Source organism: Panulirus ornatus, chromosome 52, assembly GCF_036320965.1.
Source record: "Panulirus ornatus isolate Po-2019 chromosome 52, ASM3632096v1, whole genome shotgun sequence".
Classification (NCBI taxonomy): Eukaryota; Metazoa; Arthropoda; class Malacostraca; order Decapoda; family Palinuridae; genus Panulirus; species Panulirus ornatus.
In genome coordinates, this window is record NC_092275.1 from 20,646,490 (window position 1) to 20,672,293 (window position 25,804).

At 42.5% G+C, this 25,804-nt stretch overlaps 1 protein-coding gene across 2 annotated transcripts in view; it reads right to left on the reverse strand.

The window, feature by feature from the left end:
- Positions 1-25,804, reverse strand: part of LOC139765129 (uncharacterized) — a 630,861-nt gene that overhangs the window by 437,306 nt on the left and 167,751 nt on the right. For both annotated transcript variants that reach the window (XR_011716582.1, XM_071692325.1), the window contains exon 2: positions 2,689-3,252. Coding sequence is in view for 1 of the 2 variants with exons in the window: in XM_071692325.1 (XP_071548426.1) it covers positions 2,689-3,022 (334 nt within the window). In the remaining variant the exon portion in view is untranslated. The remainder of the gene's footprint in view (positions 1-2,688; positions 3,253-25,804) is intronic.

The following is a 25,804-nucleotide window of genomic DNA, read 5'->3' on the forward strand; positions in this document are numbered from 1 at the left end:
CTTGTGTCTCCCCTGATGATGTGATTATTACACGAAAGTGCACTTGGGAACTTTTCGTGTTTCATTTTCCCCGTGGACTCATAGGAATATATATATAGATAGATAGATAGATAGGTAGATAGATAGACAGATAGATAGATAGATAGATAAATAGACAAATAAATAGATGTGTGAGAGCATGTGTATATCTACTTTCTGCACAGACAGAAATCTTTTCTCTTTTCTTGATCGTGTTTACAGTGCACTCTTAGTTGCCCTTTGCACTGCCTGAGGACCCCAGACGCACTCCCTTATAATTCATATTTCCGTATCTAATCCTTAGTTCACTTGATGCTTGTAGAACGAACGATTATATATTACTCGTTAGGTGGGATCCCCATTCTATGGCACTCTCGATCATGGATTCACTTTTGTTTCTGTGCTGTTGAGGCAGTGCAAAATGTATTTTGTACACTGGATGCATAAGGCACGACGGAAGTTACTTAAAAGCTATGTGTGAGGGCACGTGCTTGATGATGGATAAAAGTGGAAATGTTTCTGCGTGTGGAGGACAAAAGTAATGCGAATCCTGGATCCATTTTTGTAAACCATTACTCCGGCTCAACCAACTCCCAGTGATAGTGTGGAGCTGTGTTTTGCCATGAAAGATGTCTGTGCACGTACAAGACTCTCATTGATATCCAGTCCAAGAGTAACACTGAGGCGGTTTACGATCAATATATATATATATATATATATATATATATATATATATATATATATATATATATATATATATATATATATATATTGATATTATAGATATTATAGATATTCATTGAAGATATTCACATATATCTTCAAGTATAAAGTATACGATCGTACTCAATGTTTTTGTAGGAGAAAAGTATTCGATTAATTGTCTTTTAATGAACTGGGACGAAAGATTAATATCATTCTTTCTTTGTGTGCTCTGGAGTGGCAGAAAGCAGCAGCACCGCGTACTTGCAAAGCTCTTTAAGCTCGTAACAAGTCCTTGTGACACCAGCATGAGCACGTATCTACTGAGATCATTCAGAACGTATGCTATATACCAAGGTACTTCAGTGCGAAGAACAGCACTGGGCCTACACAGAATGTAAAATGTTGTGACATTTCAGCCCTGAGACTTCACAAGCCATATGCTCTGAAAGAGGGCCCCATTTAACCTAGCATCAACACTGAAGTGAACAAAGCCAATGACGCGAAACATCCTGTCATACCTACATGAACAATACACCTGCTTGACGCTAATATTATGCCAGATCTTTGCAAAAGCCACGTCTAAACAGGTGCCGGTGACATCACTACATCAGCCATGGGGGTCACACACGACCTATAACAGACGGCTTTGGCACATGCATCAGCAATGTGGATGCAACATGCTTAAGTGATGGATCCATATCATACCACCACAAGTAGCAGTGAGGCCGCGAGGCACCTCCGCGAGGCACCTATGCCACATCATGTTTCAGCGATGTTATTATCACCAATGGCCCGGAACACTGCACACTATCCAGACGTATTAGATGTACTGTTGGCAAGTCAGTCTCCCTTTTCCTTAGCGACGAAAAATGTGGAGCGCTTGCTCAAACTGCAGTCACGCTTTTGATGTCATTAGTAGTGTTTGCACCATGAGTTTGTAAAGTTACTTCAAACTTATGTTCGGTGCGTGTCGCAGATTTCCCTCTGCGTTATTGGTGCTCTCGATTGCCAACACTGACCCGGCTGCACGTTAGATACAGACTTTGAATCATCAACTTTCTCTGAATTTTGCAGCTTTATTTTTTTTTTCTCGTTTCTTTACCTGGGAGTTAATGCAAGACTGGCGCTGCAGCGTGTATTGCCGGGGCTCACCAATGATCCATGTGGCACTGGTATACATATGTGCACATAAGACATAGAGCATTTGCTATGGCCAGTTTTATACTAGTGTTTACGTATGCCACATTGTCGAACTGTTTCTCTCCTTCTGTGGAGAACAGATGTAGATGGCTGCAATCATACTGCACCGATAGGAGTCCTGTTTCCCTGGCGTTGCCTCGCAGACGCGAAGGATGGTGATGCTGTTTCCTGTGGGGCGGGGTGCCGCCATGAATGGATGAAGGCAAGCAAGTATGAATATGTACATGTGTATTTCTGTATATGTCTGTGTATGTGTATGTATATGTATGTTTATGTTGATATGTATATGTATATTTATGTGTAAGTACGTGCATGTGCGTGTATTTATGAATCTGTGTATATGAGTGGATGGATCTTTCTTCATCTGTTTCCTGGCGCTACCTCGCTGACGCGGGAAACGACTATGAAGTATATGATTGGAGAAAATTTGTTTCCAACAAAAAATTTAGTTTCTTTTTTGCCAGATGAAGATTAGAGTGCAATATACGAACTCGTATAAGTTTTTTGTCTTCTTCATTTTGTAGATGTTGCTACAGAGAGTAAAGTATTAGAGGAAAGACAGATGCCTAAGCCTCTGTTTTGGTGTCATGAACGTCAGTTAACCATGTTAGCCGATCTCACATGCAGAGAAGCTCTCCCAACCTGTCAGATGTAGCTTCGTTGAGCACCGATCAATCCTGAAGGGAGAAAGACCAAAAGAAAAAGACCCACTTTACGTAGTTGCACAAGAACGATCCTCAACAAACGTCCATCAGGGTTACTTACCTTTAGCTTCAGCGCTCTTGAGTGAAGTGTAGAGTAGAAACAGCACCAGCAGCAGTTGATAAGCCCGGGTTGGTCTGGGACCGTGCCTCAAGCCAGGCAGCTGAAGGTATCCTTGTGGCAGCGGTGTTCTTGAGGTGGGTATAGTCGTCCCTGGACCAGGAGGTGAGTCCGGCACACACCGAAGTAAGCTGGGTAGTGATGCGGCGGAGGAGGAGGAGGTAGTACAGGAGGAGCCCCCTGTGTGGAGCGTGATCCCTCGTCCCGAACGTGTGTGTCGTCCTTGTGTGTTTCTCGTTGACGCTGTCGGTAGTGGACAGTCTCTTGACGCTGCCATCCCCACCGCACGTTCTAAGCCGCATTGTCTGCTGGGGGAGACACACACACACACACACACACACGCTACAAGGGTCTAGGGATGTGTTGGATTTCTCCGCTCGTCTTTAGCCTTACGATCCCCTCCTCTCTCTTTTCTTTTTTCTTTTCCAGTGTGTTCACCTTAACGTAAAGATAATAATCACAGATACTCACTATCACCTGAGTGTGGGATGGCTGTTATATAACCCACTAGGGAAAAGATAAGAACGCTATTTTTTTCCTTTGCTATAAACTGTCGAGGAATGTTCCTTCTCACACCTATGTGGTAGAGCTTATCAATGGCAGAGGACCGTAATTAACACACGCACTATCACTTCTTTAATCTCAACTGCCTTTGCCCCTTTACCCCGCTCTTCCCTTTCAACGCATTCCCTTTCCCACCTTATCTTCCTTTCTTGCAAACACACACACACACACACACACACACACACACACACAAACAAAACAGGATAAAAGGCTCTGGCAGGGGTAACTATGGTAGAGCAACCCAGCTGCTCGTTCTCAGGAACCACAACAACCGCCTCTTAACACACCAATACATTCGCCAAAGCAGATCCCTGGAGTTCCGTGCGCCTCCGCTGTCCATTGATCTTGCTCCTCCTGTGTTCTTCCAACGCTGTCTTTTGCTCTTCTGCCACACTGATTTCCACCATCTGTTTGTGGTAAGGTTTCTATAATCTTTGAGTGGTGATGTGGCAGTATATGTATCTGTTAGTCTGTGTTACAGTGCTCCTCCTATATGTAAAAGTTGCAGTACTTCCACTAGTTTATATCGAATTGATCCTGTCTGATGTATTTTTGCGGTATTCCCCTTATTCTCTCGGACTGTTCGTATTAGGCAGTGTTGCCGCATTCCCTTAGGAATATACACCACCTCTGGGAGTCATTTACTGTTCTCGAGTAATGCTTGTTTATTTCCTCCTCTTGTAACCTCTGCAGGATTTTTCCGATTCCCGTTTAGATGCAATCTTAAAGATCCCTCGTGTCTTCGTCCACAGTTTCGTAATAGTGGCTTGGTAAGCCGTTTTACCAACATATGGGTCTTGTGGGGGACATTAGATGCCTAAGTCATTCCTGTGAGTCCTCTTAGTGAAGGCTCTTGATGTACACGCATTACCAAAAGGTGTAAATAAACGAAGAAGAGAGTGAAGTGTTTTTTCATTTCATTCTTTGAATTTCGGACACTTTTCCTTCATATCCAGTGCCTCATGAGAACTCCAGTCTGATCCATTGGAACTCAAGTCTTAAGAAATCTTGTGGATATTGATGCAGCTCTCAGTATTCCCTGTCTTTGGCCAGATTATATTTCTTCCCTTCTTCTAGCTGGTCGTAGCATACTGAGGTAAGAGCTGGAGAACAATGAGTATGATAGATAAGTATGATAGATGTTGAGCTGTTTCTGTGTTGACAATGAAGTGATAATCGAATGATCGTTTGAAGTGGTCGTCGAAGTGGCACTGGAAACCATGGGTCTCGAGGTTGATTGAACGGGCACTGTGGTCATAAAGCAGTCGTTCGGGAACCGCTGTGGTCGTGGAGGTGTGGTTGTTGGTTAATTACGGGTGTCGGGATGGTAGTTACTAAGCCACGACTTCTGTCGTTAAGGTAGGCGCTGAGCTGCCACTGCTGTCGTGGAGTTAGTCACTGAACTCCCACCGTTGTCGTGGAGTTAGTCACTGGACTCCCACTGCTGTCGTGGAGTTAGTCACTGGACTCCCACTGTTGTCGTGGAGTTACTCACTGAACTCCCACCGTTGTCGTGGAGTTAGTCACTGGACTCCCACCGTTGTCGTGGAGTTAGTCACTGGACTCCCACTGTTGTCGTGGAGTTAGTCACTGAACTCCCACCGTTGTCGTGGAGTTAGTCACTGGACTCCCACTGCTGTCGTGGAGTTAGTCACTGAGCTGCCGTTGCTGCAGTTGAGCAACCATGAACATCGCGCTGATTGAGTTGGAAGAGCACTTCCTCAGCTGACGACCTGCGGAAGGCGAAAAACAGAAATCAGATACACAACAGAGTACAACTACGCTTACTTAAAGCACAGTAAAGTGATGATGCATTTTGTAGATATTTCCTGAATGGGCAGTGAAAATCGTACACATAAAAGTAAGTTGTGGAATCATAATATCATTACATGAATGAGATTATGGTGTATATATTTTATTTGTTGACCTCCAGAAATCTTTTCATCCTGTAATGAGATGCAAATTATGAAAGTGCTTGTCAGAACTCAAATGCTGTAAAAAATGCTTTTAACATCGTTTTTTTTAAACAAATTTCTCGATTTATTTCATGTTATATCTTCTGGTTGCTTTATTCCCACATCTCTCGATGAACTGTTAACTGTCCACGTCACCGATTTGTGTACAAAACTTAAAGATTGTGGTCAGGTCGCCCCTCCACTCTTCTCCTTTTGAATGTGGGCAAATCTAAACCCCCAAAGCCCTTCCATGTGCCTCTGTTATTTCAATTCTGGTACCATGCCCTCCTTTGGACCCGATGTATTAGATCTTTGTGCTTTATCAAATGAGATGAGAAACATATTCTAGTTCTGACCTTCTATAGGATATTAAGAGCTTGCTTAAGATTTCCTAACCTATGTACGTGAAAGCTATTGTAAGACTTCCCAGCATACAGTTTTTCGCTTTAACTATTCTCCTAATCCTGAAGCTTGCTTCCAGCTAGATATTAATCATTTTGAGACCATCTCTCACTCTGGCCCAACCTTTGTGTGTGTGTGTGTGTGTGTGTGTGTGTGTGTGTGTGTGGGTGTGTGGATATATATCTGCACGATAGAAAATGGTTGGTCTATTAAACACACTGTTCACTTGGACTACCATCTTGTGTGACACGATAACACGATGATAAATGATTTAATGAGATTTTAACCGACATTACATAGCAAATCAATGTGTGTAGTCCTATAATTCATGGAAGATAGAATGCCGAAAAAATGAAGTTTCCCAAAAACAGATTCGAATCCTGGATGCATTCAGTCGATCCACAGTCAACCCAGCTGCTCACTCTCCCTTGGTCGATAAAGTTGGTACCTGAGTTAGGTAATGGTGTATATATATATATATATATATATATATATATATATATATATATATATATATATATATATATATATATGATTCGGGCATTCATCTACCAATACATTCTCAGCTAACGTAAAAAAAAAAGAATGTCTTATTGCTCCACGGTTTCGTAGCTTTTACACGGTGATCAAATAATTCACAACGACTCTTGACCCTCAAGCTGGCCTACTGACCCAGTCACTGCTCCCTGGATCTGACGTCAGGCTGAGCACTGCTGGTCCTTCCCTGCAGCCCTTCCACGGGTGGCAGACCTAAGTCCATAATCCTTGCTAACAGCCTTCCTCGCGCTGCCTTTCCGCTCCACCAAACCCAGCTTACCAGTCTACACCCTGGCCTTTGGGACGGTTTTATTTCTCTTTTGTTTAACGATGCAAAACCAGTCCTCAGTGGTATTAGATTTTTACGTTTTTTATAAATATAGGTGTTACGTTATGACCTATATATATATATATATATATATATATATATATATATATATATATATATATATATATATATATATATAAATATATTTCTATGAGTCCACGGGGGAAATGAAACACGATAAGTTCCCAAGTGCACTTTCGTGTAATGATCACATCATCAGGGTAGACACAAGAGAGAAATTTAAGTCAGTTGATATACATTATGAATATAGATTTTGAACAAGAAAAAGTCTTAAAAATAGAGTAAGGGAAAGCTAATGATGGAGTAACTATCACTTTTATATCTAAACGTTGCTCAGAAATCAAATAGAAAATAATATACGAGAGAAATTATCAGGGCATCAGTTCCACAAATCAGATGAATAGATTCACATTTCCCAAGTGTGAACACCTGAGTAAAGTGTAGCTAGTGATGGCATATTTTAAGTTCAACAAAGACCATGAAAAGCTGTGTGACGTAATGGAACATTAAGTAACACGGATTATAAATCCGAGTTACGTAATTGCGTCATTATTGACGATCTAATTCCTTTATAATGAACAGCGCTAGAAGACCATAGGGAAGTTGTAGAAGCATTCCAAGAATATGTAAGACATGAAACGTTTATCATTTGTCTATAACTTTTCCCAACCTGCCACAGCCCTGTCGTTACCTATAAACCTTCTTTTCCGTGGGTTCCTGCAACGTTAAGGCTGCACTACGCTCAGCAGCAGTGCATATCTTACTCTTTTACCTCTGGAACAATCTCTTCGATATGGTTGGATTATGTCGACACAGACATTCTCAAAGATTGATAGATGATGGGTGGAAGAAAAAGAAAGAATTGATTTAATCCCACTTCCATTAAAGTCGTATCATTTGATAGAAGGTTAATCAATGAACCCAGAATATTATCCAGGGAATCAAAGGACCTCAAAAAAGAAGAAAGGTCGCTTCAGTGCCATGGCAAATGTCATGGAACTGCCTGAAAGAGCACGACAACTATGTCAAACTACCCAGAACAATCAAAATATAACCCCTACAAACCCTTATTATAAAGGATCTGATCATTAATGTAAGATTTGGTCGAAGATGGAGTAAAACAGGGAAGTCTTTTGTCTCCATCATTGTTTGCCACGTATAAGGACTGATTAATCAGAGCAGTAACATGGGAGTTTGCCACGTATAAGGACTGATTAATCAGAGGAGTAACATGGGAGTTTGCCACGTATAAGGACTGATTAATCAGAGCAGTAACATGGGAGTTTGCCACGTATAAGGACTGATTAATCAGAGGAGTAACATGGGAGTTTGCCACGTATAAGGACTGATTAATCAGAGGAGTAACCTGGGACGATGATTCATCAATGTGAGGATTAGTTGACGTATGAGACGCATGCCATATTAAATTTTCAATTAAAAATCTGAAATTCACCGTTGATAGATGGTTGATAGATGCAGATGAGCTCTTAGATCAGCAGGATTTACGATAAACGAAGGAAGGTGGAAAATCTAATAGATAGTTCAGTCGAGAAAGAGATCAGTACAAAAGTGGGAGTCAAACGCTTTTACGAATTCAATTAGAAATCTATTATTTAGCAAGCTTAGTAAACCTGTAGAGGTAAGCTTGTAAACCCAACACCGAAAGAATACGTAATTCCAGTACGCTAAGCTGGGATGTCCCTTACCCCATTACCAAAGGACAAAAAATGTGCTAAGAGAGGTGAAGTGTTTGGTATTCAGTACCAGCCAGATGACAGCGTTCACATATGCTGCAGAGGTTTGGTTTCCGAGCCACGGGGAAAGGGGAATGTCCACAATAGCAGCAGCAGAGGTCAGTATCGCCAGGCTGATCCAGGCTGTAAAAGTAAAAGAGAGAGAGAGAGAGAGAGAGAGAGAGAGAGAGAGAGAGAGAGAGAGAGAGAGAGAGAGAGAGAGAGAGAAGGGGAAAGGAAAAGTTACCACTAGACTTAGAGCCAACACCTGTGGAAAAGTTCATCGAAGCAAAAGCTTCATATTGAGACATCGAGGTCATCCGGAGCAGAATTGTGGTGGTCGAAATATGATCGAAGTCTTTAGATGGAAACCAGAGAGGATGATGTAAGGCGATGGTGACACCAGCGTGATGTATGTCGATCACATGGGTTCTCATATTGCTTTTCATACGTTGGTCTTGGTGTTCTCACAGTATTGTAGATGGTCAGCGTTATTCTACCCTCACTGTTGATTCCTAGGACGTTCTCACTGATGACTGACCATCCACGAATCAGATTCAAGAGTTTGGAGACATACGGTCGTGCAAGTAGCGTTTGACACCCAAGGTGTTGGAGCTAGAGTGTGGCTACGGGTTGTGTCAAAGTCCCTCCTTAGGGAGGGTTTCCTCAGCTTATGAATTGCTATCATTGAGGAACCTTTCACCAGCATCTTCAAAACAACAGTTCTCTACGAGATCCTCTCTCATCTCTGCCACACCCACTGCCGCTACGTGGTGGGCTACATGTGTTAGCCACGAGGGCTGTCTTACCCACCACCTCATAGAGGCTATGGAGACGAACTCATGTCTTGAAATTTACTTTGGAACTAAAGTTCAACAACCACAAGTCCTTTTTCCCTGGGGGAGTTTGTGTCGGCGGCAGGTCGGTCAATAGATTGATTCCGTCCCAATATAATCTACCGACCTTGAACGCTGTCTTAATGTCCTTAGGCATATAAGATTAGCGTAATCAAAGCCTTCCTCCATCGAGAAGAGCTCATAAGATATCCAAATGGGACTCGTTTCACTCCCAACGCCTAAATCAGATTACCATACATAGTGAATTCGACGGCACAGAAGTACGTAAAGTAAACAAGCAGGTTCGCCTCTTCCTGGTCAAACAAATAGGCCGACAGGAACATCACATATGATCTATTACTGTAATCAGATGTTTTACAAAACAAAAGAAATGTTAGTCTGTTTGTAATCATCTATGACAAGTACACACATTCCAAACTTGTTATGTACGTTACAAGAACAACGATGAAGGAAGAATTCGTTTTTGCATCGAACCTCAAACGGAGCCAAAATTTCCTCCAGAGTTCGCACGTCAAGAGCTAGGATGGAAGTAATCTCCTGCAAGACACAACGCATGTGGGAGCCATCCTCACTAGTCGTGTCACTGTGCATCTCAACATAGTGCAACCAAAGTTGTTCCTGCAACTAATTTCCCTGCAACTGATTGTAGCGTGCCCTTGAAGTTACAGAGGCTCAGGAAAACAAGTGATCCTGTGTTATATGATTAGATGAATTATTTTGCACTTATTGGTAAACCTGTATGTATTGTGCACATATATGAATATACATAAACAAACTCCATTTAAAAGTTTACGAATTATTCTGCAAAAAGCCAGCAGTTCTGGTGAGAGGAAGGAGCCTCAGAACCATATAAATCCTTTGGTGGTGAGAGCATTATAATTCTCCCGAAATGGCTTTAGAATTAGCCCCAATGACTACAAGAATTTATTGCCATATATATAAAAGATTCCTTGGAAATATCTGCCTTCTCTCAGAATTATTGCTGACAGGATGTCTAGGCTCACCTTTAGTAAGTAAATGTGCCTTTAGTACATATTCCCTTGCAGTGGGGGAGGGGAAGGGGAATAGAAACATCCACTCACCCACCCCCAACAACATGCCACGCCATACCCACGCCCCTAGCAACGACCCTCCTCTTCAAACCTCACTTCCCCCACCCGAAACAACCCTATTCAAACGCCCACACCCAAAAAAAACCCCCTCTATCCTAAACATTTCACACACACACCACACATCACCCAAACCCAAGGTGACATCCTTGGAGTTCTCGTTTTATAGATAGATAGATAGATAGGTAGATAGATAGATACTGACATATATACGCAGCTCGTTTATGATATGTGTTTGTAAACCAAAAATGCCCATGAAAAATTACCCATTTTTTTATATACTAGAAATACCCATATTCGTGTACTGTACATCAGACTGAACATTAATCTGATACATTATCAAAGATGAGTCATACAATCTTCATTGCATATACTTTTTTGATATGATAGTACCACCAACATGGGAATTGTATTCATAAATACCCGAGGACATCTTTCTAAGACAGAGTCCTAGAGTTACCCAGGAACTCTTCCCGGAGCTCCTGTAGCTCCAGGTCTGCGCTACCTCCAGCTGCAGGAATCTGTTGGACTCCTTTGGAGCGCGAAGGTCTTCTGACGAGACTGTCCTCCCAGTGATACAGCCTTGCCAAAGGTGACTTTTCCCTCGCGGTGTAACCCCGTGCAGGTAGAGTCCGAAAACACACCCTGGAGAATACATATATGTGTTTATATATACGTGTGTGTGTGTGTGTGTGTGTGTGTGTGTGTGTGGAGGTTTGTCGTCCTTGGCCACCGACCCATCGAGAAATCCCTCCAGAAATAGTCGAGTAGTGGCCAGTGACAGCCGTGCCCTTTCATCCCCTTGCCCATGGCCCATGATTAATGCATTCGACGGTGCCCTCAAACTAAACCACCTGGAACTGCGGCCAACGGGAGCCGAGTGGTGGTGGTGCCTTCAGAATACGGCAAGCATTGCACGCTCAGGTAATCTCCAAGACCCCCCCCTCTCTTTTTTCCATCAAACGCTTGTAAATACTTGGATACATAAGACAGATGTGGAAAGGAGGGGCGAGATAGATTCAGAAAATCAGTGGTAAAATAAATGAAAGAAGAAAGAAAACGACGAAATATTACCTTTTAAACTGGGAGATGAAAACACTTAGATTTTCATACGTGTCGAGGCATTTGAGGAAAATCCAATCTATCTTAATCGCTTTACTGCAGCCTTGGATCTTTTCTTTTCCTTGCATATTAGATTTCAGTGCCTATTGTGACTTGGGCAGGGTGATGTGTTGGACGAAAAGAAATAATTCTGTACATTCGCTTGGGCTTATAGATACGAAAGCACCTTCTGACCAACTCGTATGAATTCTCAACTTGATGTACTGTTATGTGGACTTTCTTTTTTTTGGCTGATTTGAAAGCGTGTTATGTGAAATTAAGTTAGCGTTATAGTTTGCCTCCAAAGCCTTTACTGCAACGAAATTACCTTATTCAATCTCAGTAAGATTTTGCGTTTAACGAGTTAGTGAATCCATTATCAAATGACCCTTGTGACGGAGGTGGTAGGTAATATATTGAATCATTTATTGATGAAGGCTAAGGTGAAAATTGGAGGTGGGCCTTAGAAAAGAGAAAAATGACAACCATGTGAAAGAAATGATGGAAGTAAGAAAGCTTGGGAAAGGAATAGCCATTGCGCAGAGATAATGGGAAAGATTGAGCAAGGTAGTGGAAGTGGAAGTGGAAGGGTATCTAGCACCTTCATGCTGTGGTTGGCAGTGGGAGAGGAATAGGACGGTATTTAGTACCTTCATGCTGTGGTTGGCTAGAAGTAATGGGAGGGCATGTAAGAAGAGATTAAGAGGGTTGGAGAAAGAACTGCTCCTTGGGGAATTCCATGGTAGAGCTTGAGGGTTTTAGAAGTGAAACTGTTGTGAGCGACTTGAGCATGTCTGTGAAGTTGGCCAACCAATTTTTGTCATTGATGTGGAAGGTGATGTCAAGTATTATGTGTGTGTGTGTGTGTGTGTGTGTGTGTGTGTATTAATATACATTTTCTTTTTCATACTTGTCCGCTGTTTGCCGCGTTAGCGAGGAATTGCCAGGAGCAGACGAAGAAAGGCCGCACTCCCTCACATTCATTCTCCAGCTGTCATGTGTAATGCACCGTAACCACAGACCCCTATTCAAAACCAGGCTCCATAGGCCTTTACACGATTTAACCCGACTGCTTCACGTGCCCTGTATATATATATATATATATATATATATATATATATATATATATATATATATATATATATATATATAATATTTTTTTTTTTTTTTAATTTTCCAAAAGAGGGAACGGAGAAGGGGGCCAGGTGAGGATATTCCCTCAAGGGCCCAGTTCTCTGTTCTTAACGCTACCTCGCTAACGCGGGAAATGGCGAATAGTTTGAAAGAAAAGAAAAGAATATATAAACCAAAGCGAATAGAGAGATTTATATACGAGGCATATATTTTATAATCACTTAACTGTAACAAGAGAAGGAACATGCCTCATATATATATAATGAAAACTCTCAATTGTTCATTTGCATGTAGATCTCCGCCAATGGAAGTAAAGAAAGAAGTCTAAGACTTCTAAAGGAAACGAGATGAGGTCCAGAGTGGGAAAGACAACCAACAGTACGTCCCAAAAGAGAACAAGATTGCGGTAAAGTCACTTTTCCCCTCGTTAGCATACAAGACGGTCGGGTTCAGAGTTAAGGATAAGCAAAGGAAGGGAGAAGATTAGGAGAAAGTCACATTTCCCTTCGTTAGCATACAAGACGGTCGGGTTCAGAGTTACGGATTGGGAAAGGAAGGGAGAAATTTTTGTCTCATAAAACAGTGGAAGGTAAGAGCAGCTTCTGATGTGGTGTATATGCTGGAGGTCTATCCTCACCACGGCTGTGCTACGTGAGTACCCACCTCGCAAAGACGACAGAGAAAGAGGTCAGTGTACTTGTCATATTCTTCAGAGATGTTTCCACGAATTCTTCTCCGAGGTTGTTCATTGTAGTGACACTTAGGATGCCTATCGTCCTCTCCTTCTTCAGGATATATTCGTAACTACTACAGCAAGTGAGTTCCCCCTCCACTATGTAGTCCAGGACTGTGGTTGCAGTAATAACGCTCTGCTGTTTCAGAAACCACAGAAAACCCTGGACCACATTCTAAAAACTGGGCATTCACATAACCCACAAGCATTCCTGATCCAGAAACCAAGAATTTCCAGGATATTCAAGGAACAGAGTTTTCCAGGGATTTTACACAATTTCCCAGTACTTGGGCCGAGTCTGGAATAAAAGTTGACGGTAAGAAGTGGGAGAGGCACAAAGGAAAATCCTTGAGTTCTGAGTTAATAGAATCGATAGTTTCTTATTTTAATTCTTAGAACTCCTATACCGATACAGTAACTGCGATTGAGAAGCTATGGCGACCTACACACACACACACACACACACACACACACACACACACACACACACACACACACACATACATGGGGTCCCAAGAGTGTAAAACTCACTCCTCGTACAGTACAAATGAGTAATTACAAGAATCAATTACACGAGACAAGGTTGCACTAGTGTGAAACTCCCTCCCCATACACCTCAGTTGGGTAATTACCAGTAGGTGATTAGACGCACAGAGACGAGCCTACGTAATGCAGTGGTTAGCGTTGTGACCCAACGATCAAATGAGCCCGGATGGAAGTCATGGTCGCGATCAACCTCATCTATTCAATCTCCTTTTGGTACGAGTCGACAGCTGGCTTCGTGTAGAAAGCTAGGATGTGTAGATACGCATTCGTGCCCGTGTGTATGTATGATGGGGACTTTCTTTTTATCGGGTGAGGAACGAAATGCAACTCATTTTCTCATTGATGTTGGAGGCAATGCGGTGTGGGTAATGGAGGAGGACAAGCCCGCAGACACGGGGGAAATATTAGGAAATTTTCAGGGGGAAATGAAAAATATAATAGGGAACATTAAGGAAAGAAAATATGGTTAACATAAACCATAAAGTAGGAGGGGAAACTGCGGCAAAATTAGGAAATCTGGATTTCTAGATGAAATGTGTGTTTTCATTTTACCAGCTTACGCCTGAACACTCTGCAGGGTTTTTGGATTTTGTCTTTGAATTACTTGTGTGCCTTGCTGCTCTGACCACACTCATGTGCGAGTTTCGGAGAGCTACCACAATCTCAAACGCCCTCGAAATGAGCCCGTGGTCTGCTGCCGTTTGCATTCATAGGGATGATGTAGTTGTGTTGTGGATTTACGTTGATGAAAGACAGTATATCTATACAGGATGCGCTGCATATATCGATATGGGAATGATATCACATTTTCTTGGCATTTCACGCTTGCTTATTAAGGACGACTTAATGCGTTCCTTTTGCATAGTTATACAAAAAGCAGAGGACGACTTAAAGGAAAAAAAAACACACCCACGGCATTCGAAGCATGGATCTCCCCACGAACGAAATCATCTTACGGAAATGCACAATGATGATAGCAAGGGCTGGGGGCCATGTTCCCATGCACCATTTTCCATGAGAGGAGGAGACGGGCGGTTGTGAATTCGAGTACGTAGTGGCCGTGTGGAGAAATCCAACACGTCATGTAGATTATAGACTTAGTGATCTGTATAAACGAGAGGCAGGGAGTGCAATGTTTAACATGTTAAAGGCGTTCGTTTATGGCAGTAACACGAAAGCTCAATGAGGTATGAATAGGTATTCTTTACGTGTAGATTAAATGTATACAATATTTTTCTCCAACGTGCATTCGTGAATTTTGTCCAGTCGGTATATGAGAGAGAGAGGCATCAATGAGACATCAAAGAAAACGTTGAACTAGCCTTAACGCTAACCATTTTCTTTTAACGATAACTCACTCAACCCTCAACTCACTTATTTTTTTTCACTCTTCGCTGTAAAAAAAGAAAAAAAGAAACGAAATCCCAAAGAGGGATTGCTCAGCCCCACTCCACTGAGCAAGACCGCTTGGGGATAAGTCAGGTTGAATTCGAACCTCAACCACTTGGTCAGTTGTGCTCTCCTGCAGCCGACCTCGATCTTGCCTCTAACCTTTCCACACAAAACTGACCAGTAAACCAATTTTTTTTTTTACTTCTCTCTCTCTCTCGTCCTCCACCACCTCGTCCTCCACCTCCTCCTCGTCCTCTCCTCCTACTCGTCGTCCTCCTCCTCCTCCTCCTCCTCCTACTCGTCGTCGTCCACCTCCTCCTCGTCGTCGTCCTCCTCCTCCTCCTCCTACTCGTCGTCGTCCTCCTCCTCCTCCTACTCGTCGTCGTCCACCTCCTCCTCCTCCTACTCGTCGTCGTCCACCTCCTCCTACTCGTCGTCGTCCACCTCCTCCTCCTACTCGTCGTCGTCCTCCTCCTCCTCCTCCTACTCGTCGTCGTCCTCCTCCTCCTCCTACTCGTCGTCCTCCTCCTCCTCCTACTCGTCGTCGTCCTCCTCCTCCTCCTACTCGTCGTCGTCCGCCTCCTCCTCCTCCTACTCGTCCTCCTCCTCCTCCTACTCGTCGTCCTCCTCCTACTCGTCGTCGTCCTCCTCCTCCACCTCCTCGTCCTCCTCCTCCTACTCGTCCTCCTCCTCCTCCTCTGCTACAGAAGCAGCAGCAGCTTGTCAGGGACTTTTTCCCTGTGTTGCTCCGCTAGGATTGTTGTTGGCTCCAGCCTGCCTCCGACATCTGGCTTTTATCCCAAGTGTCTCTCCAAGCCCACCCTCCCACACGGCCTGGTTTTCTGGTATTCCCAGCTCTTTAAGGATTTTACAGCGGGATTTCCAGGTGGTCATGTATCTATTTGTGTAATATAATGGTTCTAGTTAGGTATTTAGACCCCCCTGAATTCTTTTAAGAGACTTGGGCCTTGAAGCGTATTGTGGCGAGGTGGTGCGTGTGACTCTGTGTTACGTGGAGAGAGATTTTTTTTTTTTTACGCTCGTGTTGGTTCGTCTCTTAACCTCGTATATGTGTAGCATGTCTTTACTCCTATGTGTACACACACACACACACACACACACACACACACACACACACACACACACTCATACACATACACACCAGCCTGAGCCAGGTGTGTGTGTGTGTGTCTGTCTGTCTGTCTGTGTTTACTTTTGTCTTTCCCTCTTTCAAAAGTAGCTTTTTAGATAGATGTATTGCATTCTCATCATTGTATTACATTCTGCATGAGGTAACCAAATTAATGCTAGTCTTTAGTACGGCATTTTTTTTAACATTTTTTTGGGGGGAGGGGGGAAATAATTATGCCTTTGTTGAAGGAACACTCATTGAAACCCTACCAACCCGAGCGTCATCTCGTATCATCCCGTATAATTTCTGTACTGAAGACAGCCCCCGTAGGCTCATATGGACGCAAGCGGGTTCCTCATACCATCCTCTCCTCCTGAATGAACACATAAGACATTACGTTGGTGCTACAGCTTTTGATGCAGCTCATTCGCAAACCTTTTGCATGCTTTATGTCTCCTGTGGTCACCTGATGCTTGTTGCATTGTCTCTATATTTTCTCTCTGCAGCCACACAAGTTGCTTTTGTGTACGTATGCGTGTGTGTGTGTGTGTGTGTGTGTGTGTGTGTGTGTGTGTGTGGGGCGGCTACCACAAGCACAGCAATTACTCAACTGTTCCTCCTTCCATGACAGATTGTCCTTCAAAGTCTCCGTCTGACTACAATGAATGCAGATTCTCTCTGATGTCTGAGCCTTGTTGTGAAGAGTACGCTTCATGCGCAGCTTTAGCTTTGTGTGTAGACACACAGACACAGCTGTGTTTTTTTTTTTTTCTTCTCATGTGACGCTTATGTCAATAGAGGAGACTCCCTGCTCAGATGAGCTACATAACCACCAGTGCTTTTGGTACTTTTGTGTACTTTATATATATATATATATATATATATATATATATATATATATATATATATATATATATATATATATATATATATATTGGAAAGGATCACAATTTTGCGCGTGATCAAGTACATTCTTAAGAGTCCACGGGGAAAATGAGACACGATAAGTTTCCAAGTGCACTTTCGTATAATAATCGCATCATCAGGGGAGACACAAGAGAGAAATATAACAATCAGTTGATATACAACAAAGAGACGTAGCTAGGACGCCATTTGGTAAACATGCGATTGTCCAAGACTGATGACGAGCGTATCATAAACTTATTATTTTACAAATTTTATCAACAGTAAAGTTATCCAATTTGTATAAACCATCACTAATATTAACATTATGATTCCTTGTGTAACAACAACAAAGTTATCTAATTTGTATAAACCATCACTAATATTAACATTATAATTCTTTGTGTATTTGATAATAGAAGATTCAATGATATTTCTCGCGGTAATAGAGAGTTAATAACTGAGATGGCATTACTCCAGTCAATACAATGATCATAGTTTTTAACGTGATTAAACAAGGCATTTGATTCTTGTCCCGTTCTTATACAATATCTATGTTGCTTAAGTCGAACAGAAAGATCCTTCCCAGTCTGCCCAACATAAAACTTATCACAATTTCTACATGACACTTTATAGATGCACCCAGGAGAATTTTCTGGTGAATTCCTGATTAAGGTATTCTTTATAGTATTATTGTTGCTGAAGGCAACATTTACATTTTCCCCGTGGACTCTTAAGAATATCCATGGGGATAGGGGAGAAAGAATATTTCCCACGTATTCCCTGCGTTTCGTAGAAGGCGACTAAATGGGGAGGGAGCAGGAGGCTGGAAATCCTCCCCTCTCTTTTTTTTTTCCAAAGGAAGAAACAGAGAAGGGGGCCAGGTGAGGATGTTCCCTCAAAGGCCCAGTCCTCATCCTCTGTTCTTAACGCAACCTCGCTAATGCGGGAAATGGCGATTAGAAAAAAAAATATATATATATATATATATATATATATATATAAGAAAAGAGAGAGAGACTCACTGAGAGAGAGTCAATCCGAGACATAGATGAACAGATAAATAGGTAAACAGATACATGGGTAGATAAACAGTATAGACAGGTGATCAGAAAATAAATGAGAGCTCACTCTGGCTGAATGGCATATTTCCTCACCAAGGTAAAGCGAACGTTCCACAATCACTTATAATGTCTGAGACCAAACAGATGCAATAGGTTGGTGATTCCCCCTGACATTTCACAGACGAATCACATTTAAAATGCTCCAGTGATATGTCCGGCGTTGTGTGCGTGAGTCTTTGTGGTGCAACGTGTGTGTGTGTGTGTGTGTGTGTGTGTGTGTGTGTGTGTGTCTGTGTGTGTGTGTTACCTCAGCCAAGGTCTACAGAAGTAAGGTCAGTTGGTTGAGGTGAGAGTGATGGGCCTCAGGTGTCGAATGACAAGTATGAACACAATGGTCAGATTCTCGCTTGCTTGCAGAGACGCCAAGCTTCCCATCCCACACTTGATCAAGATTCATATTTAGTCCAATAATTAAACGAGTTTTTTTTTTGTTTAGATTCTACCGTAGGCAAACCCGGTGATGAAATGCATATTGATGGTGATTTTCACAGGTAAAGAGCAGAGTGTACAGAATGAAGGATGATCATATCTTGTGGAGTATATCAGCGATGGATCACTTGTGGAATAATATTAATTGAGATATGTTCCCCTGGCGACATCAGCGAGGTGAGTGAGGGTCGTAGGGGGAAATGTAATTAGGGAACATCAAAGATCACATGACATAGGTTCTATACGTAGGTCTCATATTTTTACGTAGATTATTACTATAAAAAGATATTGGGTTACGTTACTCGTCTGTGAGTGCTTTTTGTATGCTCGAATATATATATATATATATATATATATATATATATATATATATATATATATATATATATATATATATTTTTTTTTTTTTTTTTTTTGCTTTGTCGCTGTCTCCCGCGTTTGCGAGGTAGCGCAAGGAAACAGACGAAAGAAATGGCCCAACCCACCCCCATACACATGCCTTGATTCAATCCACTGACAGCACGTCAACCCCGGTATACCACATCGCTCCAATTCACTCTATTCTTTGCCCTCCTTTCACCCTCCTGCATGTTCAGGCCCCGATCACACAAAATCTTTTTCACTCCATCTTTCCACCTCCAATTTGGTCTCCCTCTTCTCCTCGTTCCTCCACCTCCGACACATATATCCTCTTGGTCAATCTTTCCTCACTCATTCTCTCCATGTGCCCAAACCATTTCAAGACACCCTCTTCTGCTCTCTCAACCACGCTCTTTTTATTTCCACACATCTCTCTTACCCTTACGTTACTTACTCGATCAAACCACCTCACACCACACATTGTCCTCAAACATCTCATTTCCAGCACATCCATCCTCCTGCGCACAACTCTATCCATAGTCCACGCCTCGCAACCATACAACATTGTTGGAACCACTATTCCTTCAAACATACCCATTTTTGCTTTCCGAGATAATGTTCTCGACTTCCACACATTCTTCAAGGCTCCCAGAATTTTCGCCCCCTCCCCCACCCTATGATCCACTTCCGCTTCCATGGTTCCATCCGCTGCCAGATCCACTCCCAGATATCTAAAACACTTCACTTCCTCCAGTTTTCCTCCATTCAAACTCACCTCCCAATTGAATTGACCCTCAACCCTACTGTACCTAATAACCTTGCTCTTATTCACATTTACTCTTAACTTTCTTCTTTCACACACTTTACCAAACTCAGTCACCAGCTTCTGCAGTTTCTCACATGAATCAGCCACCAGCGCTGTATCATCAGCGAACAACAACTGACTCACTTCCCAAGCTCTCTCATCCCCAACAGACTTCATACTTGCCCCTCTTTCCAAAACTCTTGCATTCACCTCCCTAACAACCCCATCCATAAACAAATTAAACAACCATGGAGACATCACACACCCCTGCCGCAAACCTACATTCACTGAGAACCAATCACTTTCCTCTCTTCCTATATATATATATATATATTCACCTTCTTGTTCACAAAATAGTTTACGATACGCTCGTCGTCAGTCTTGGACAATCGCATGTTTACCGAATGGCGTCTTAGCTACGTCTCTTCGTCTCCCCTGATGATGTATTATTGTACGAAAGTGCACTTGGGAACTTATCGTCTTTCATCTTCCCCGTGGACTCATAGGAATATATATATATATATATATATATATATATATATATATATATATATATATATATATATATATATATATATATATATTCCCTGGGGATAGGGGATTAAGAATACTTCCCACGTATTCCCTGCGTGTCGTAGAAGGCGACTAAAAGGGGAGAGAGCGGGGGGCTGGAAATCCTCCCCTCTCTTTTTTTTTTTTTTTTTTTTCTTTTAATTTTCCAAAAGAAGGAGCAGGGGGCCAGGTGAGGATATTCCAAAAAAGGCCCAGTCCTCTGTTCTTAACGCTACCTCGCCAACGCGGGAAATGGCAAATAGTTTAAAAGAAGAAAAGAATATACATATATATATATATATATGTATATATATATATATATATATATATATATATATATATATACATGTGTGTGTGTGTGTGTGTGTGTGTGTGTGTTGCCGGCCTGTGCGAGTGCAAAGTCACCTTTGCCGAAGCTATAGAATTGGAAATACAACCTCGTCAATGGTTGCCATCTAATTGTAAAAGCGTCCATCATTTCTCTGACAGTGGCTGAACCTGTGCCCACTAGCGTCGAAGCTGGGGAGTATTAGATAGGCTATGGAGCCCACTCTACGACACGACTATTCGATTACAAGTAATTGAATCCTTTTCGCCTTATACCGTATACAGAATCAACAGGGGTCATCACTAATCATTCTCTTTAGTCAAGTTACCAAGAGAATCTCTTTGCAACTCTTTTCTTCCTCAGTGGTCACCTTGTGGGGGGAATATTTAAGGAATATAACCCCACCTCCTAAAATGTAGCCAGTGAAAAGAGTTCAGAAATTTCGTTTCCTTCGGAGGCGAGCAGCGGTGAGGCAAATGGTGGATAAGCTGCACCAGTGAGCCGCTAATATATCGGAGATATGAGTCAACATGACCCACCCACCCCCAAGGTTAACCTGGGATGGAATCAAAACGAGGTAAGGTCAATACTGTGAGGTCAACATTCGGTGGGTGTGGGAGGGGAGGGGGTGTCGTTTGAACATGGGGATGGATCAACATGGGAGCATTTTGAATATTAAGGATAGAGATAACAGGAAGGTCGGTATTATTTAAGGTCAGTAAGTGATAAAGGTCAGTATTGTCTAAGGTCAATTAAGGATAAAGGTCAGTATTGTTTAAATTCAATATGGGTTAAAGGTCAGTATTGTTTTGAATCAATAAGTCCCTTTTACAATATGTCATGTATGGAGAACATCAGTTCCACTCGTCACATTCCGCTTTTCTTTTGCATGAAGCACCATTCCCTCACCAGCCTTATGTTGGCGATCTTAACTGAACACATTCTATCCTTATGGCTACCTGTGCAAAAAAAGAAGGAGTGATCCTTTTTTTAGGTCTTTGCTATGTCTTCGATGTCGGGTATACTTCTAACCGAGTAGATGGTGTTCGTTCTCCATATTTAAGGTCGCACCTCTGGCTCTAGCGTTAGGAAACGTCAGCCCTACGACTGGAAGGGTCATGGTGAATGTTTAACAAGTCTCTGAGATCAGACCTCAATTTTCAGGTTCCCTTGAGATTACACTTGATCCCTCTGGCGGAGGCTCGCCTTTCCACTTTGACAGCTAACTTTCTGGGTTGATATGATCCTCTCTTCCCTTGTTCTTGGGAAATCTGCGGTGGATTATCTTCGTCTCGTGTCCGACTGAATTATCACAAATCCCCGTTCAAATGCAGGCCATCATCTGTGGCATACAAGATCCTTACAATTGCTATAATCTGTCCTACAAATCTATGCTGTCAGTCTCCTGGGGACTATATGTGTCCTTTACATTTCTTGAAACCACGGATCCTACATCATACTTCGAAAGTAACCCACTACCGCAATTATCTCGTGGTTCTCCTTCGAATTCCTAGAAAATGTCGTGTAGTATCCTTGGATGTCCTTTGATCAACCCTGAACCACATTGTTTGTCCAAACGGGGAAAACAACCACACCCTCTATCGCAGTGACCTTAATTAGGTCCTGTGCCTTATTTGATCAGTCTTTCAGCCAAGCCCCTTTGTTGACAGAGCCTCCTCTTATTTGTGTTCACAGTACAATACTCTGCGTCTCTATATGTAAGTAAAGGATCGCTAGAGTGAGTGAGGACAACTTCCTTTTCCATTGCATTTCCCAAAACCTTAAACCAATTGTTGAGCTTCTCTCACCATCTATACCATTTCTGACCACTTACAAATCATCACTAGTTTCTAACGTCGCCTCTACCCTGGCTAATCTAGGCTCTTGAGTTACCTTATTCAATAAGTAACATTCTTGCCCCTTTTCCACTAAATTCAGGACCAGAGTAACTTGCGAATCCCGACCAGACTTCAAACATCCTCAGTCTACCGGCAAAGACTCACTATAGGCACCTATATCTTCTAAGGACGTACGGTGTAAACCACACAAGAAATAACTGGATTTTTTTCATCTTCGTCTCAGGTGAAGATATCTTCTGCATATTCCCAGTTACACTGTAGGCAAGCAAAGTTAGCGACGTAAGACAGCTCGGTCATCTGTCTTGACCCTCACTGGCTCTGAGAGCGTCCGTGCTCGAGGGAATGTCAGGGGAGAAGTGGGTTCAACTCATGGAAAAAGATCGATTGAGGTCGAGATGAGGTTAGCCGGAGGTGGTGTACATTAGAGCGAATCAACACCACGACCACTAACATGACTGGCACATCCATTGATATTCAAATGACTTAATCGTATCTGCAATTTACACCTGTGTACATCACACAGTACAGTGAGTACTCGTTGAGCTGTTAGAAATGAAAAGCGACAGTCGTTCTAAAAGTTTTGGCCCTCAGCAAATATCATCTTTTCAGTTTTGTTCCAAGTATATAATTTCACCCCGTCAGTTATCAGTACGTTAAAGTTTGATGAGACGCCTTCTTCATGTCTTCTAGCTCATTCGAGGAGGTGTAGACGCCCCCTGACGACAGAGAGAGAGAGAGAGAGAGAGAGAGAGAGAGAGAGAGAGAGAGAGAGAGAGAGAGAGGAAAATTCTAAAGGACGTCGTATTAGATATCAAACTTAAGAGGGAGTGAGAAAGAGGAAATAAGCTGTAAGGAAGAATTTGTCACTTCGTAAAGATGCAGTGTTAAGTCCTAGACTCTCTCTCCCATTAAGTTTTGAGTACCCATACTATAGACTACAGTGTCAGGTGTGAGCCGCTTTTGTTTCCAGCAGGGCCTTATATATATATATATCCACTCCTCCTAACTCTCTCTCGTATTCCTTATTACGTCTCATACATTCGACATTAGACCTCATTCTTATCTCCGTTCGTCTCCTCTCGTTGGAAGGGCTGTTTCTCATTATCTGATTCCCAGGTTTCGTATACTCCTCCCCCCTCACAGTCATCCATCGCTCTCAATCCTTCCCTAATTTTTTTTTTTTTTCGCATGTGCTACGACGATCGATTCCAGCAGCAGCGGCTGCTTTATATAATCAATATTGTATAGCGGAGGAGGCCGAGAGGCTACGGTGAATACTTCATACCGAGCTCCTCACTGCCCCCAGGTGTGACAGACAGCTTTAGCTCCTGTTCTTAGGGGTATATCGACCGAACGCGGCCCCTCCCCCCAGAGACTCGGCCGCTGAAGCTAGCCATATACACAACGCTTGATAATTTGCTTTCCTCAATTACAGAAGGATAGGAATAGTATGCACACACACACACACACACACACACACACACACACACACACACACACACACACACACACACTTCATCGCCGTTTCCCACGTTTGCGAGGTAGCGCTAGGAAACAGATATGGAAACGCCACGCCCGTTCATTTCCATTATCCAGCTGTCATGCGCAGTGCTTCGAAACCACAGCTTCCTATCCACAACCGTAATACAAAGCAATCTGTAACGTTATGACGATCAGAATGATATGTAAGGCAATTTGGGAAGTCATAACATGGGGGGAAAAAAAAGAAGCAAATATTATCCTTTGTCAAAAAAATTACTAGATTGACTTCGTAATGTAGCACAGGTAGCCTGAACCCTTACCTGGGCGGGAGAGAGTCTTGCCCCTCCCATTGCCTCTCGCAGACTATTGGAAAAACGATTCTACAACATAAATCAATGTATCAGGAAGACCAATACTTAGTGACAGGGAAGACAAAAAGAAGATAATAAGGAAAGAAATTTATGGCAAGATGTCAGGTTCTGAGAACATAGATTTCCAATTCTTTTTCAAGAACTTGAGAACGTAGGTAGTCGAATGTGTGTTCTGTTGCAGAATGGGTTGGTTCTTAGTCTGGTCCTAGACGCATGAAGGTTATGTTTTATTATCGCATGCATTCATCACTTCAGAATCTGCTATGGAGTAGAGCTCTCTGAAAATAAAACAGAGGTGAAACTGAGGCTTAAAAAAAAAGAAATCGCTTTTTTTTCACTGTCATAAAAGCTTGGTGTCCACATCACGTCCTCAGGGTGACTGTGGTCCGTGCTTTATGCTTGTGTGGTAAGCACGATCGACGGCTCGCACGGGTCGAACGTGTTGTGGGGGGACTTCGTCCGTGTGGTACAGTAGTTTGTCATTCCCCCGAGGCAAATAGCTTAGTATCTCTCAAAGAATTAGATGGCTATCTTGACTGAGAATTTGATCGTCGTAATAGCACTTCAAGACGAGAGAATTGGAACCAACATCACGGCTGATGGGAGGGAATGGTTGAAGAGAGGTGACAGCAAGAGAGCTGATAAGGTATGTGAGGAGAACTGTTTCTTCTCTGAGCTGTTATACTTGTCGCACTTACATGACGCCCTGAGCTTCTTAGATCTAGATGGTGTCATGTGTTTGATAAAGAGTTTCAAGGATAGAGTGGAAGAGACAGTCATGTGTAACTTCTTTCCTAAGTGGTACGGTTGAATTACAGTTATGAGATTTGTTAGTATCAAATGAACGACATTTGAAATGTGATGTGGATATAGATTGCATTTTTTTGTGCTCCCGGCCTCCCAGTTGTGAGGTGCCGCACAGGTCCAAATCTTGAGAGGATGTATGATCAGTGTGGAATGACGAAGGGAAATGATAGTGAAAACTGAAGTATGTAGAAAGAAAGCGTAGGCGTATGAACGAAAACGGTTAGAGGTTGAGGAAAAAAAATCATTTATGAAGATACGGTAAAAGGGTCGATGATATAACAGAGCCCTAATGAACACTACTGATGACTCTTGTTTTGACTGGGTAAGAGAGAGAGAGAGAAGTTACTCTATCAACTGCTACCGTGATAGTAGCATGAAGACACGCATGGAAAGGCAAAGAGAAATAAGAAAGCCAAAAAAGATGAAGAGCTTATGAAGGAGAGACCTGTGTCATAGCCTGGGTCAAGGGCTTTGGAGATGTTGAGGACCTTGAGA